Source organism: Periophthalmus magnuspinnatus, chromosome 13 (assembly GCF_009829125.3).
Source record: "Periophthalmus magnuspinnatus isolate fPerMag1 chromosome 13, fPerMag1.2.pri, whole genome shotgun sequence".
NCBI lineage: Eukaryota > Metazoa > Chordata > Actinopteri > Gobiiformes > Gobiidae > Periophthalmus > Periophthalmus magnuspinnatus.
Window position 1 is genome coordinate 6907995 of NC_047138.1, and position 13767 is coordinate 6921761.

General features: G+C 37.1%; 1 protein-coding gene across 1 annotated transcript in view; it reads left to right on the plus strand.

Annotated features, from left to right (window-relative positions):
- pitpnm3 (PITPNM family member 3) overlaps window positions 1-13767 on the plus strand; it is a 61894-nt gene that overhangs the window by 11570 nt on the left and 36557 nt on the right. Inside the window, exon 2 of the mRNA XM_055226124.1 lies at window positions 4736-4828. Coding sequence (XP_055082099.1) covers window positions 4736-4828 — 93 coding nt within the window. The remainder of the gene's footprint in view (window positions 1-4735; window positions 4829-13767) is intronic.

Consider the following 13767-nt stretch of genomic DNA (forward strand, 5'->3'; position numbering starts at 1 on the left):
TATCGCCACAGCTGTACACATTTCAAGACTTATCTCTTCTTGCACACTGCTGCAGGCACTATCCAAGGTTAGACTATCTCTCTAAACAAGAAGTTGCACACTCCACTTTATAAAGATGAATGATTTTAATTATACCTCTCTCAAAATTGCCTGGCAGATATTTCATAATGCTGTCTCATCCTCATCTATCACCTATCTTCAAGCAAAGATGGAAACTCTGATGGGGGGTTTGTGTATGTCTCAGGTGTCCATAACGAGGTTCATCATTGCTTTTTACTGTCTGGAATTCAGTAAGCCACAAGGTTAGTTTTAAAGTAATGTAAATTAACTTCTCTACTCAGATAAGAATTTAAAACAGCTCCAATACCAGAGACTTAAGGTGGAATTAGCTAAAGCTCTAAGTGACCCAGAAGCACGATGAGTAATCGAATAAATAAACAATGATGCGGCTGTTCCAGGTTAAATGATTCAAATGGAAAGAATGTCTCTTTCAGTAATATGATAATAACATATGAATCATACCAAAGAGGAGAAAGAAAGGATGTCTTTAACGATTCATCGTGCTATTTCATAAGAAGTATAATACTATGTAAAACTGTCTGGTGACCTGTTATTTCTAATGTAACCAGAAATCTCTGCACATTAGGTTGCTTAGAAGGTAATAGAATAAAGATTTAGCTGAACTTGATCTAGTTGGGAGTTAATACTGGTTGACAGAAGCCTTATAAAATCCACTGAGCCAGTGGGCACAGAGCAGCTGATGGAGAAGTGACAGATGCAGCCCAATAAGTCTGTAGAAAGTGTGTGTAATTGTGTTTCAGTGCAGAAAGGTGGTAATCTGCTTAAGGCATTATACCACACCAGGGACTTCCTCTGGCGTTGTAAGATAAACTGCCTTTAAATGTGGCCCTGTGACAAACTTGGAGGGACTGATCTGAGAGCCCTGCTGTAATGTTTCAATTGAACTATCAGCTTTTGGATATAATAATAAAAGTGCACTGTCTTTTATGGGGCTTTTCCCAGACTTGCATTATGGCAGCATGCTTACGGCTGCAACTGGTTAATAAAGAAACATCACAGGCTATTTCAAGTATTGCCTGTTTTATGACCTAATTATACAGTCAGCTAATTATAACTTATCAAAGATCAAAGCTACCAAAAAATAAAATTGGAAAATTAAAATGTATTTCATCAGTAGATTTAAGTACCTTAACTAAAGCGAAGGACTTTAGGATCTTCTTTCTTTCTTATGATTATCTTGCTGTTGTACTGATGTATTAGCAAAATAATTTGTCGCCAGTGCTTTCCAGTTATTTAGAATTAGACGCTACACTGGTTGGTGACCATCTGTATTGTGTTACCCTACACAGAAATATGTGAGACCTTAACACACAATATGACCATAGACTGTATGTGTAAATGGACAGAGCTAACCTGCCTTCAACAGCCTCGCTCTGGACTGGCTCTTTTGTTGCTATGATACTCGTGGGCAGAATTTCAAATATGAAACTCATCTCTAAATTCACCCCTGTAACTGCCTCGATGAGTTTAATTTGACTGAAGACAAACGATATGGGTGGCTCTGTCCTCGTCCACGTCTTTATACACTCTATGAGTAAAACATATGAAGTTATACATTATTTTGAACCTCACAATCAATTCTACAGCTACAGGGTCAAGTGTAGCTTATTGCAGCACTCTATTTAGGCCCAGAAATACAAATGTAATCATCTGCCATCTTCCCTCTGAAAGTCAACACTTTTCCTTGTCCTTCTGACCAAGCCTAGCATTACCACTGCCCATATCGATCTGAGTGTGCAATAATGCAGCGGACGTGTGCCAGTGACAGATAGAGGGGCAGTAACCTGTGATTGTTTTGGAGCTGTTGTGGTAATGAGTGCTGTCGGAGCGACATTTTGAGCGGCTGCCAGCCTCACTGTAAATGCTGCTGGGAGTGGGTAATAGATAGAAAGGCATGAAAGAAAGGAGATGAATCACAAGTATATAAATGTGTTGTCTTGGATGCTTTCTTGATTTCACTAACTATTTTTTTGAATCAATTTGTGTGAAGTGCCAGACTGCATTTGCTGTATCTCTCTATACATTTATTTTGAAGAAGAACAAGAAGAAGAAGAAAGTGTGTGTTTGCATTTCAGAGCACAGAGATTAACAGATTTTTTTTTGTGTATATTAATAAACCCAATTTAGAGTGCTCATAAGTAAATTGTGTAGTCTTTGTGTAGTGTAATAAGAGATTATATAAAGCAATATTTTGAATATAATTGGTCACTAAAAATGTGCCAGGGACATTTTAGCACATTTGCGGTGGATTGCAAAGCTATGATTATTATTGTTATCCTAAAAAATATAGTGATTTTTATGTCAGTTACTAGTGCCCACCACTATTATTAAGGCTAAGATGTTATTTCTTAGTTCTTTTTCTTTATTTAGAAAACACTTTTTGGAAACCACTGAGGCAAAATCAATGATGTAAGTGGGGCAAACTCCCAGAGGACTTGAGCCTTTTCTAAAAGCTTTATAGGTGGCCTCACCAGACCAGACCACTCCGGACCTCTTGTGGAGAAAGCAGTTTGACAGCAGTTTGGGGTATCAAGTGGTTTGTTTAGGCCAAGTGTTTCTGTTTGTCAAAGTATTGTCTGTTACAAGGCTGGTCACCACAGGAGATCCAGGCCGCCTCAGGAAACCGTCAAACCCTCCATCTGGCAGAGCCTCAGACTGAGGGGAACTGGAAGTTTCTAGACTGCCCATAATTCCCTGTCTGCAGTTGTGAGGCTGTAGTTCTCTGAAGAAATTCTTGGTGGACTGAAGACATGCCCTTTGCATTTGCATGATTAATAACTAAAGGCGGCCATGGCAGGACACTGGCAAAAGTTCTCAAAATGATCAACATCTTGCCCAAAAACATACATCTATATGTTAGAGTTGACAAAAACAGCGTCAAAACTAGATTCTGATTTTAGCAAGTATTTATTAGGCCTGTCACCATAATTACTACATCGACTTATCGTTCAATACATGACAGATGGAACAATCATTTTTGGGGTCAATATTTATTGTGGATACTTTGTATTTCGATGAGATTTGAGCTGTAAACGGTCAAACTATGAACTTCTATGACTGTTTGTTTTGGTTTCAATATCAGCATTTATCATCTGTATTTACTGCAGCACTTCAAAATGTGTTATTGTGACAGGCCTCGTACTTATACTAAAAAAAGTCACACAGGACAGAAATGTACCTTCCCTGAATAGCTGTAGAATGAGCTGTATCAGATGGTGAATGTCAATATAAAAGAAAGTACTAATTATTTAATGTTGAAAACCACATTCTACTGTCTACATAAAGAGCAAAACAAAATCTGATGTCTCAACTTTTTGTCCAGTTCACAGAATTTTTCTTTTACTATGGATCATACCTGGACAGAGGGATTACACAGACTACATAAAGAGTGTTATTGATTTGTTATTATCATTGTGGCATCCAAATTGGTATTGAGCATCAAGTCTATTTCTTATCCTTTGACAACACTACTCTTTATATATACAACTTTATGTATACAGAGAAGTTATAGAAGTCAGATTAAACTGTTCAGTCACCCCCAAAACTCCAATTACATCACTCCATGCATTCCTCTTATTGCCATTGTGCTTTTAATCCTAATAAAATAACTACTCGACTAATTATAACAAACACTGACTGATTAATTAAACAAATGACTAAAACTAAAATCCTAGTGCTCTGATGGTACTGAAGCTATTGATTTGTTGTTCGTTTGGATAGTTTATTTGAAAGCTATAGAAGCAAAAAGAAAGAGTTGTGGTTGGTCATGTCATTGTGTGTTATCTGCTCCAGCCATATGGGGTCAGTGTCTGAAAGAAAAACATATTATTTCTGCAGATTTGATAACGTGAGAACAAATATTGCTATATATGATTGATAGAGTAATAGAATAGATATGAGTGATAGAAAATGTAATAGCACGTGATATAAAAATGTGAAGAAATGTTTTAGACCGTATATTACTTTCCTACTTGGGGATGTCATTTTGGATTATCCTGAAATGGATAAAAGATTAATTTTCTTATGGGGTAAGATGGTGTTTAGGAAGGATATGCTGACTCACTTAAATGACTTGAGGAAGCGGTGGACTGCTGGTCACTGTTGCTCTTTGGCGCAGTCCATGTTTATAGGTTCATGGATGAGATGTGTAGCTACTAACCCGTGGAGACTTAATTGTGAACGTAAATTGGCAAAACACAATCTTAGCATGTCTGACTGCAAGATGTCTGAGTTTTTCTCACATTTCCTTTCACGCCAGATGGAAAAAAAAACTGTTTTCTCATAGAATTTATTGTGTAATCTGTAAAAGAAGTAACGGAGCATCAATGCACCAGCTTAAATCATTGAAATAGTTTATTTTTTATAACAGTGGTTGTGTCTGGTTTTGTATATCAAAGCTTTTGGAAGGCTGTTCCGTGGGGAATTTTGATAATAAATGAGAATTACTCTAAATCCTCTTCAGACATATAATCTTGTTTCAAAGGTTAACAACAAATACTGGCTTTCTTCCAGCAACACTTGTCTTCTTTGCCTTCAGTTATAAAGTCCCTGATCGAGAGGACATCTCCTTTTGCAATTGTACAAATGAAACTGAAAAGTATTGACTGAATACCCATATTTTGATTGACATTCAATTTAGTATTCTCTTTTACAGGTACTCGAATGCACAGCAGCCCACACTGGTGTCTGCAGAATATTGCACAAGAGTCTGTAGACAGCTCTGATGAGGAGTTTTTCGACGCTAGAGGTAAGTCTAGACACATGTACTGTAGACTTTATATATAATTTTAGTTCATTGTTCTCTGTATGCCGCTGCAATAATTATATATACAAGGTAAGGCAAGTTTGTATAGCACAATTCATACATAACGTAATTCAAAGTGCTTTACAGAAACGAAAGACAATATGCACTTTATCATGGTGAGGGTTGTCTCAGGAAACCAACTGGCATAAAACCTTTGCAAAATTGATATGAGGCAGATAACTTGCTTTGGTCGTATAGTAAGGAAAAGCCACGAGACTTTGTGTGAATATACAGGATAAAATAATACTAATACTAAGAATTTTAATTAATCCTGTTGCCTAAGTAAATGAAACATACATCCTAACAAGTATAACTAGGTACTCAATTTTATTCTGGCTTTAATGGATAAATCATTGATAAGACACCTCAGCAACAGCCAGAAGAATCCACAGATGGATCAAATGCATTTATAACTCTAAAATATTTTAGCCAGTTCACTGCCCACTCCTTGGCAAGAGATTTTTTTCCCATTTTTAACGTTGTCAAAGTCCAGAAATAGCCCCCCTTGAAAACAGTTTCCGCTGTGGCCCATTCACATCCCCAGAGGGAGTTCATCTGGAAATAAGTGGAATACTTATCCAATTATCCACTTAACGCGCTTGTTCTCCAAAGATAAATGTGGCCATATCAATCTGGGTTTTTATATGATGTTATGTCACAGTCCATAACAAGCACTGGACTCTCAACATGCTCTAAAGATGGCATTGCTCAGTGTGTTTTGCACATAATTAACCAGTCCAATTACTTTTATGTTAGATTAAATTATTACACCTTTGCCACTTGCCCTGAACAAATGATGTACCATTTCATAAACCATTCATATTTTCCTAGTAAACTTTATATGAGTTTTTCAGGGAGATACATAGAGAAAACTTTTACTCTCACTGGCTGAGTCACCAACTCTCTTCATACATGCGTCACAGTTGGAGGCAGAAGTTAGATCACTACAACTAGGCGTGGATGAGACACAGTTCCCACGAAACAACTGTGTGAGCAGGATTTTGACATAAAAGTCCCATCCCTACGAGTGAAGAAACATTTAAGTCATGATTGCAAAAAGATATACAGCATGCCAGCAAGCAAAGTGTGTGTATACATACATACATACATATATATATATATATATATATATATATATATATATATATATATATATATATATATATATATATATATATATATATATATATATATATATATATATATATATATATATATATATATATATATATACACATATATATACACATATATATACACACATACACACAACACACATACATATACACACATTTGTGTGAGATATAGCCACTCAGCCAGACGGAGCAGATGTCTTTTAATTAAAGAGCACCAGTCGAGTTTACTGCTTGAAAATGTGGAAGCGATGTGGTATTTGTCACATCCACACGGCTGCAGAATGGACTCTGCTTAGAGACTATTGGCACCTAATCTCATCAGCGCAAGAGCAGCAGGATTTCACCCTGATCTGATAAATCTGTGATGGATGTGTAACAATAACGTGCACTCACAAGGCTCACACTGAGACACAGTGCGTACTCAACTGGAGATGTAATGTAAGAGAAGGCTCAACTTTCGGGAACGGGTGAATTTGAGGTTTTGGTCTTATGCTGTCTAGTTCGAAATTGTAAAACTAAGGGAGAAATTAAGACTTTTAATTTTTGGCCATGTGGGTGAAAAACTGACAAAGTGGTTAAAAAAGGTTTAAGCATATGTATATGTAAGTTTTTATATTGTTTGATTGATCTACTGTATATGTGTTTGACAGGCTCAGAGCATAAATTGCTTCTTGCTGTAGCTGCTGATATGACACTGTTGCCACTGCTCTCCAGGGACACGCTACATACAAATGAATGTTTGCTTACTTGTTCTACGATGTTCTGTGGCTGTTTGCTTTGGTCCTAAGGGATTTGTTCAGTATCAGAAAATATATTTATATATATATATATATATATATCTTTTTTCCCTTTTGTGATAGTGGCAGGTTTTTGAAAGGTGGTGGCTTTGGACTATGATTTTCTTTTCACCATAAAGAGAGGTCTTCACCCTAAAATATATACACAAATGAAAAAGGACTACATGCAAAAGCCCTGTGAGTGCCTCAGACCTAAACAAACACTTGTTTATACAGCGCCTCACAGGTGGTGCTAAGAATGAAGGCACAAATTATGATTATGTTTTATGGTGGCAGTTAAAGATGCACCATGCAACGTTTCTGGTGGAGGGCCCGGTACCTGCTTGTGTCCTTGAAGATGTTATTGCTTTTTCTAAAATATTTCAGTTATTGCACTTTGTCTATCTTCATGGAGACACAGTTTTAGGTCAGATCTGTTGAGTGGTGAATCCGTTCACGTAAGAATGGAAAGCAATTTTGAGCAATTAAAATGCCTGTGATTGAAAAAGGTAGATTTGTTTAATACCAGACTGTGGAACACTTTGGGCAAATTAATAACATCTGCATAGACTAAAGCAGGTGTTGGATCACTTGGATACTACAGGTACACCTAACAATTGGTATTGAAAACAGTTGAATGACATCCACTCCTTCCCACTTCTTATGTTCCCTCTGTCCTCATTATTATAGTGAAAATAACCACAATCAGAATCACGAGGTTTGAACCACCACAGCTGCAGTGCTTCAGACAGAGAAGACAAATGATACAAGAGGCACAATAGATGATTAGACTGGAGCTGTCAGAATGCAGACCCTCCTCTCAATACTGGTGGGAGTTTTATTTGTGTCAGATTTTGATAAATGTTGTCATAAACCGTGCCTTACTCCGCGGACCACACAAAAGCTCTAAATATAGCAGGACTGTCTGAAATCTACACTGAAATTACATGAATGTGGTGAAGGGTTTGTGTCAGTGTGCATTCAGTTTATATGAAACCCCAAACATCTAAGGAATATCATGGTCACTGAAGTGTTGTAGAGGAGGAAGATCTAACCCAATGTATTAAACCAGCGTGTAATAGCAATCACATATTATCTAGACTTTAATAAAACATAACACGATTAACCCTGATTAGCACTGGCGCTAAATAAAATGGATGCACATACTTGGACATCGGTTATCAAGGCCAATCCAGGCAAATGTACTGGACTAGACATACCAGTAATTTCTAAGATACCGATTCGAGATTTGACCTTTTATTTATTTCTCCCTCAGTTACTTGAAAAATAAATAACAGTAACATACTTGGATCAATTTTGAAACGTCTTCTTCCAGTGTCTGCTCTAGTATCGATTGATTTCAGCATCTGGTACAGGCAGATTCTTGAAGCCAAAGTGTTGGTATCGATATTGGAACTGAAAAAGTTGGATTAGTGGATCTCTTAGGCAGGAATAGAGATAACGATGTTTGCTCAAGATATCTGCTGTTTGCATCCTGCATAATCCTATTTAGCATATAAATTGTTTTGATTTAAGTTGGTGACAATAACTCCTCGTGAGCAGCATATAATGTAGTCTGTAAATAAAGTTCAATATTGAGTCCTTTTTTCATTTTTCCACGTACAGTATTGATTTGTGGCTTATAAACTCTTAAAACTTTGCTGACTTGGTTTTCTGTTTAGGGTCCACTGCGCGTTTCTGTATAGGTGAAATTGATGGGCGGTGAAGCTCCTGAAATACAAGAACTTCTAGGCGTATTTGTTGTGATTTGATTTATTTTCCATGTTCACAATTAGTGCAGATTTTTCTGAATCAAAAAAAGCAGCATAGACATGTCACACATTTCAAGTAAAGTAAGTGGTAGTATTATAATGCAAATCTACATATCCACAGTGTTTTATTCTCCAAAAAGTAAGGCATTTCTCTGAAGTTGCAGTGAAATAGCTGTTCTCGGAGCTCCTCGTCATGATTTGTACACGACACTTGAAGTTCTTGCAGTAGAGGATCCCTGCTGCTCAAAGCCTTGGGGAGAAGAGGCAGTGCATAAGGTGAACACAAAACACTCTGTGAGAAGTGAATTCAGGACAGAATTACACGTAGGTGAGTGCAGTCAGTTGTGAGGTTACATCACTTGAAAGTAATTGCATCTCGTCTTCGTATAAAACATTCACATATTTAAATTTAAACTAAACTATTCAGAAAAGAAGAGTTGTTAAAAAGAAAAACTGACATTTTAACTGCTTAAGTATGCCAGTCAGTCAAGACAGAAAGTTAGATTCACTAACAAGACTTAGGTCATGCTGGGTCAGAATTTTAAACACTCGCTCTTTCAATTTTCATCTTAGATCCGCTGTCTGGCTTGTGCACAAAACCTCTGACATAACAATTGGTGCTATTAAAAATAATAACATTTGAGGCAAGGTAGCTAAAGCTATTTTGGTTTTATTTAAAGTCACAGTTCAATGTGATTGGTTAAATCCACCTGTCACTCGCTCAGACAACAGTAAACCAACAGGGGGAGTGGCCAGGTGTATGCAGTATGTGTCTATATTTGAGCATAGAGCTGCATTAAACAGAATATCACAGGACCACAATGCTCTTTCTAGACACAATCGCATTTATATTGTTATATCATCCACCGCTACCCTCACAGTTGTTTCTTGTGTTACATCCTGTTATCATGCGTCCCTGTGGAAATCTTTTGGCTGGATGACTCAGTGTCTCAGTTTTTGTTGATGGACCTGTCCAAGTTGAGCCCAGCTGTTCGTGAGCCAAACATCCCTCAAACACATGCAGTCATTTTGCCGGAGGGCCCAGAGGTGCTGCAGCTGTTGTGATGGTAACAGACGCCAGAGCACAGGCTAGAGTGGAGCTGAGGATACTGAGGAAGGCTCGTAATGCGCATAAGACACCCTAAGATACAGGTGAAAAGGGTGTATATATATATATATAGAGAGAGAGGACTTGACTCAGATTCAGTAACAACTAAATGAATACCAGAACTCCTAACCCTTTAAGTAAGTCACTAACTAAGCCTGAATCATACTCCAATAAGGTGAGTATACTAGCTTGCATTCAGTAGCCATTGTAGTACTCACACTTCAATACTCCCAGAGAACAAAGTTAACCCAGAGACTCACATATATACACACAAGAATGACAACATTGATCTTGAAAGGCAATAATACAAGTTGAGTGCTTTCTTCAGCTAACAATCGTGAGCTACTGACTCCGAAGATATTTCATACACGTATCTATAATGCATTATAAAATAAGACCTTCCTCCTACCATTGACATTTTAATCTCTGTGCTATTTCTCAAAGGCCAAATATTTTACCCCTGACGTTATGTTTTCTTTTCATTTGCATATTTGTATAGAGCATATTGGTCGACTGCTGTATTGAAATAAAGTTGGACTGGAATGTGCATATTTGAGTAATCCACCATAAACGTTTTTAAAGTCTATATTCAAAAGACTCATCATTTCAGAAATTAAACTTCCTATATGTAGAAGGTAACAAACTTCAAAGATAGTTGGTGGCAGCCTTTGTTACAGACTGGTGCTGTTTTCTTAATGAATACATGAAGAAGATAGCATAGCGAGGTTGTCAAAAATACTCAGCTATTATTCAGTCAAGTCACTGTTATTAAGTTTGTGTTGAAAATTCAAATCTCTTATATAAAATAATGTTTACGTAGTGTATAAAGATGTTAAAGGTCTCATTGTGGTATCAAAAATCAAAAAAATTTCCATTGTATCAAAATTAAGTTTAAAAGAGAAATTTTAGTATTGTTTTAACAAGGTCATGAAAGAAATCTGAAGCAAAGAGAAGAGAAAGTGTTAGCGAGATCTTCTAACACCATTTTGCCTTAGCCGTAGTTCTGTCTAACTGTTTGAGCAATGGGGACTGTCAGACGTTTACCCACGATACCTTGTGTGAAGTGTGCATTTTCAATATTTCTCTTCAGGGATTGGATAAAACTGCTCAGGCATGAAATCTGTCATTGTTTGAGAAGGCTGATGCGATGTGTCACGCTTTCACATCCTTTGTTTGTTCTCCCTAATGTCATTTTTTACTCTTCATTAAATTGCCCTGCCTCAGTCAGTGCTGATATGCTAAATCAAGTTTGCAGAGGTAAGTACAGGCTGTTCTGTGTGCTGCAGATTCAACATATTCCTGTTTCTGGAGTACAGATGCATTTGACATTTTAGTTCTGTTTTATTCATATTTAGATCCATCAGCTCAATAAAATGAAAAATTATACAATCCTTGTTAGGGCGACCTGCTGGTATCTCCCACTGTTGCTCCTCCCTTACCAAACCAGCATGACTCAGCCTTTGCCTGTCAATTATACATGTAAGACCCACTCATTTATAGGATCCAACTCTCAATCTTTATTAGGGGTGCACGTCTTCCTCTTTGGCAGCCCAATCTGACTTTCTTTATTGATGTGAGCCTTTGACAAATTTACCATGCTAATCCCGTCTTTGCCTGAGAGGCTGTTGTATATGTTAATAATAAATCACTTTATAAACGTAAGCCTATTTATTATGTTTCTATATTGCCTCTGTCTTGTTTTCAAATTTATTCATGGGGGTAGAGTCTGATTGATGACACGATACCACAACGACTCTCTGTATTAATACAATAGCTAAAAATACTGAGTCATATCTCAGTGAGTAGAGCACAGCACATATGCAGTGTTGCCTCAGGCTGCCTTTCTCATTTCTAGTCTGGACTCTTGGCCAAATAACAACATAAAAAATATTTCAAATAGGCCAATTTTCAATCAGTCTGATTGTGTCCTTGATCATAGCATAACTAATTTCTGCAGCGCCAGAGTTTTTTTTTTTTTCTAAATTATACAGTTGAAAATGTGTTAATTTGGTTTTGTTTAATTAGATCTATTAAAACAATGTGCTATCACTGGAAACTAAATATCAGTACTATATTACTTAGATTCCTGATCCAGTTTTGGACACACACCCAGCAGGTAAAGACCACTGTCCTTTATACATTTTCCTGATTTGTACATCATACTTTGGTACCATAACCACTCTTAGAATCATTTGACCAAATGTTTTTGGCATGTGTTTGATTGGTACTTCCAAATTAGCTGTAGCAGGAAGTTGCAGAAATGAGCCGTGAAGCATACAATTAGAGTCATTTTTGAATTTTCAAGAAGAATCAGATGTGATTATCTTCATTATCTGCTCTTAGGCCAAAGTTGTTGCAATCCAGTGGCCTCCATCTTCAGGGCTTATACCTGACAGCCCTATTATGTTAATGCTATTTTAGAGGATCATCCACAAAGTAATAATTTACAATGTGTGTCTTGGTTGAATAAGCTTTGAAAAAAAAAAAGAAAGAAAACACCTGAAAAAAGGAATAATAGATAAATAATAGAAGCATTTGGGTGATTTCTCTGCCATTGCTAATGCATAGTAATGAGACAAGGCTGGCAAGATTTGTGAGTGAACTGTTGTAGAGGTCATTTGAGGCTGCTCCCTGTCGCTTAAGACACTCCTCTCTACCACCTTCTCTCTTCTTCTCCTTCTTTATCTGTCTCTCTATCTCTTTCTCTCCCTCACTCTCCTTCTCTCCGTCGTTCTCTCCCTCGTTCTCTGAAACACACTCTTGAAGACCGTGTGATGCTGACAGGTTGAAGGATGTCTCTAAATCTCTTATGTGCCCCTGGGGTCTGTGTGCTGTGGGCATGTCTCTCACTTTTCTTCTTTTTGTTCACACGTTGGCATAATCCTAAGTAGGAGGAGGGGCTGCTTTATTCTGTCATATTATACGGATTTTTATGAATTTGGATTGCAGTGCTTGTATTTTGAAGCGGGTTGGTTTTTGTGTGTGAGAGAAGGTGTGGGAGTGTCTTAAATTTCCTCCAGGAGATGATTCGGTAATCGCGTTTTTCAGCATTTGCAGCTGATCCTACTTTACATTCTCTTCCTGTCTTTCCACAGGCTTTCAAACTTCCACTCTCTTTGTTTAAATCCAATATGCATTTTGCTACGACGTGTTTTCTAAATTTCATGGTGTGCAGAAATTCCAAACCCATTTTTAACCCTTTAGTGGAGTTACATTCAACCAGAAGAAATGGCAAGGCTGCTTAGTATATCACATATTCATTGTTATTGCTTAATTTAGGAATGGGCGATATTTGAAAAAAAAAAAAAAAAATCTAAATTTTCTGGGAGGTAATCATGATTTTTATTTTTTATTAAAAAAAAAAACACGAAAAAAACAAACAAAACAGTACAATACAAAACATATAAGGACTTGACAAGAGATAGAAACATGCACAGGAGACAAAGAAATGGACAAGAAAATGATAAACCTGGTACAAAGTATAGGTGGGTTGGGGGGGTGGGTTGAGGGGGTGGGTTGAGGGGGTGGGTTGAGGGGGTGGACTGGGGGCTTACAATGAGCTATGTTTTATTATTGAGCAGGTAAAATGAATGACTGAGTGAGTATAGTTATGAAGTTAAAACTAGTTTTGACATTCAGTTTCAAGGTTGAGTCTCCATTCTCTTTTATTTTTTTCCTTTTCCTTTCTTCCCTTTTTTAAGTGTCACAGATAAGAATCCTTCTATTTTTCCTCTTTTCCTTTCTCGTTTTCCTTTTCTTTCTTCACGATTTCCATTGTATAATTACTCATGCAGAAGTAGTATCATGTATTGTCTTTATATGGTGCATAAAGTTATCTGCCTGTTCTGAGAGTTCATACTTCACTATGATTGGTTAATTCTGTCTGTCACTCACTCCTATTCCCCAGTTCTAGCTATATTGGTAAACTAAATATTCTTTAAAACTAAAATCCTAGCCAGGATCCCATTCTGGAGAAGGGTTATCGGGCAAAGCAAGGCGAGGCAAGTATATTTGTACACAAAGTAATGCAATGTGCTTTACAGAATAAGAAAGACATTAAAATCACAATGCAACACATCAAAACATAAAT